General features: G+C 41.4%; 1 protein-coding gene and 1 pseudogene across 1 annotated transcript; both read left to right on the forward strand.

The window, feature by feature from the left end:
* The first annotated feature begins 1,391 nt into the window (after positions 1 to 1,391).
* LOC105944010 lies at positions 1,392 to 1,935 on the forward strand (annotated as a pseudogene).
* A 143-nt stretch (positions 1,936 to 2,078) lies between these two features.
* Positions 2,079 to 2,443, forward strand: LOC101609380 (V-type proton ATPase subunit G 1-like). The gene has a single exon (XM_045141912.1). The coding sequence runs from the start codon at positions 2,079 to 2,081 to the stop codon at positions 2,433 to 2,435; it is 357 nt and encodes a 118-aa protein (XP_044997847.1). The 3' UTR covers positions 2,436 to 2,443.
* Positions 2,444 to 2,644: the final 201 nt, after the last annotated feature.

Raw genomic sequence — 2,644 nt, forward strand, 5'->3', positions numbered from 1 at the left:
GGGAGGTAGGGAAGATCCAGTTGGCTTTAATTTCCAATTGCCATCAGCTGGGGAACCTAGCATCCAGAACACCTAAGTTTATGGGGGACAACTGAATCAAACCAACCACACAGGGATAACTGGCTTGAGTCAAAAAAGGAGGATGTAGGGAGGCTGCTGGTCAGTTTCTATAGTTGTTAACCAAGGCTAATGAAAGCCGAAGCTATAATAACATTTTGTACACAAGGGGTCAAGTTTAGAAAGACCCAGGCAATATACCAGCTGATCGTCTTGATCCTTGTTTCTTATTTAGGAAGTCTTGGGTCCTGAAATTTGGAACTACCTCAGTAACTTAAAAGACTTTAAAATAAAAGGTCAGTAAGTAAGGGAAAAATCTGTAGGCATCACAAGAAGAGTGGCTACACCTATTAAAATGTCTCTTCAATAACTATAATTATCTCCTTTAATCTATGCTGCTCTCACTCTTGGTTGGAGAATCATTTTTTATTTTATATTTTACAGATGGCAGCAAAAACTGGGGAGAACCAAGATTCATCAATATGACAAGAAAATATAGCTAACTGCCTAGCAAGAGAGAAGTCATCTGTATCACAGGGCCCAGAAGACATTACAGAGGAAGTAGCAGTTTGAACATGAGTGCTGATCTCATTTTAGCCTGACAACCATCTCCAGGAGAGAACATAGACACTCAAGACATATCAAAGCAGAAATTTAGAGGTTGCAGGGTTCAAGACTAAAGTAGACTTATAATACACCTGCCAAGGCTTAGGTAACATTGTGGAGGAGGGGGAGGAAAGATTGTAAGAGCCACAGGTGGGAAGGAGTATCCTTAGGCTGTCCCCTCCCCTAGAGACTGACTGATATGTTCATGACCAAAAGGTCCAATAACCCCACTGAGAAGGGCTGTCAGTAGAATGGGAGGGGGGGATATAAGAGGATAACCAGACAACCTGAGGGGAATATGAACACACATGATTTGTTCATACAGTAAAGTTCATAATTGATAAAAATTTAAAAAAAATAATTGAAAATAAGTGTGGGCAACAAAACCAGGGGCCCAGGCATTGGAGCTAACAGGTGGCTGAGGCAAGTACAGGCACTTCTGCACTTCCTAATTTATGTCTAAACTTGTGAAAATTTCTGGAAGACCTGAGACCACAAATTTATTTTTACTTTATTTATATTTAATATAAATAACTTGATTTAATAAATAAAATAAATAATAAATATTATAAATAAATAAAATAAAATAAATAACTAATAAATATATTTATATATCTTATGCATCAGACATTGTATTAAGTAGGCACAGGGAATTGAATTTGCATATATATCTTTATAAAGATGACATACAAGCTCTTCCTGCCAGCAGCCCGAGGTGACCTATGAAAATGGTTCGCTACTCTCTTGACCCAGAAAACCACACAAAATCAGGGGTTCAAATCTTCATGTTCACTTTAAGAATACCTGTGAAACTGTCCAGGCTATCAAGGGCATGCATATATGAAAAGCTACCAAATATCTGAAAGATGTCACTTTAAAGAAGCAGTGTGTGCCATTCCAGCAATACAATGGTAGAGTTGGTAGGTGTACCCAGGTCAAACAGTGGGGCTGGACCCAGGGTCGGTAGCCAAAAAGAGTGCTGAATTTCTGCTGCATATGCTTAGAAATGCAGAGGTAATGCTGAATTTAAGGGTTTAGATGTGGATTCTCTGATCACTGAGCATATCTAGGTGAACAAAGCACCCAAGATATGCCACCATACTTACAGAGCTCATGGTCTGATTAACCCAAAGAAGGGCTCTTTCTGCCACATTGAGATGATCCTCACTGAAAAGGAACAGATTGTTCCTAATCCAGAAGAGGAGGTTGCACAGAAGAAAAACATATCCCCCCAGAAAACTGAAGAAATCAGAACTTATGGTACAGGAGTAAATTTAGCATAAAAATAAATGGAAATAAAAGTAAAAAAAAAAATGAGACATCTAGTAAACCAGCACATGAAGAAGTTAACAAATAACTCTAGATGAAATACTTAGGGGGAGGCGGTTGGCTGGGGCCTGGGAGTCCTCGCAGCCATGGCGAGTCTGTCGCAGGGCATCCAGCAGCTGCTGCAGGCCGAGAAGCAGGCGGCCAAGAAGGTGTCTGAGGCCCTCAAGCGAAATAATCGAAGGCTGAAGCAGGCCAAAGAAGAATCCCAGGCTGAGATTGAACAGTACCGACTGCAGAGGGAAAAAGAGTTCAAGGCCAAGGAAGCTGCGGTACTGGGGTCCCATGGCAGCTGCAGCACTGAGGTGGAGAAGGAGACCCAGGAGAAGATAACCATCCTCCAGGCCTACTTCCAGCGGAACAGGAATGAAGTCCTGGATAACCTCCTGGCCTTTGTGTGTGACATCCAGCCAGAAATCCATGAAAACTACCGCATAAATGGATAAGAGCAGAGGGAAGCGCTTATTCCACGGGCTAATACTGAAGACGCCCTCATGGAGCCTTGCAAAGCTGGAGTCTTATGAAAGGCATACGTTATTGTTCTCCACTGTAGTGCATCCCTCCACTTTTTGTAGAGTAGCAAGTCTAGCTCTTTGTACAGACTTAGTAGTTATCCAAAGAATTCATCCAGTGTGTCTTAGAAATTTAATGAGTA

The sequence above is a fragment of the Jaculus jaculus genome, chromosome 1 (assembly GCF_020740685.1).
Source record: "Jaculus jaculus isolate mJacJac1 chromosome 1, mJacJac1.mat.Y.cur, whole genome shotgun sequence".
Taxonomy (NCBI): Eukaryota; Metazoa; Chordata; class Mammalia; order Rodentia; family Dipodidae; genus Jaculus; species Jaculus jaculus.

Excerpts from the sequence above, each read along its gene's own strand:
- LOC101609380 (XM_045141912.1), top strand. The coding sequence starts at position 2,079 with ATGGCGAGTCTGTCGCAGGGCATCCAGCAGCTGCTGCAGGCCGAGAAG.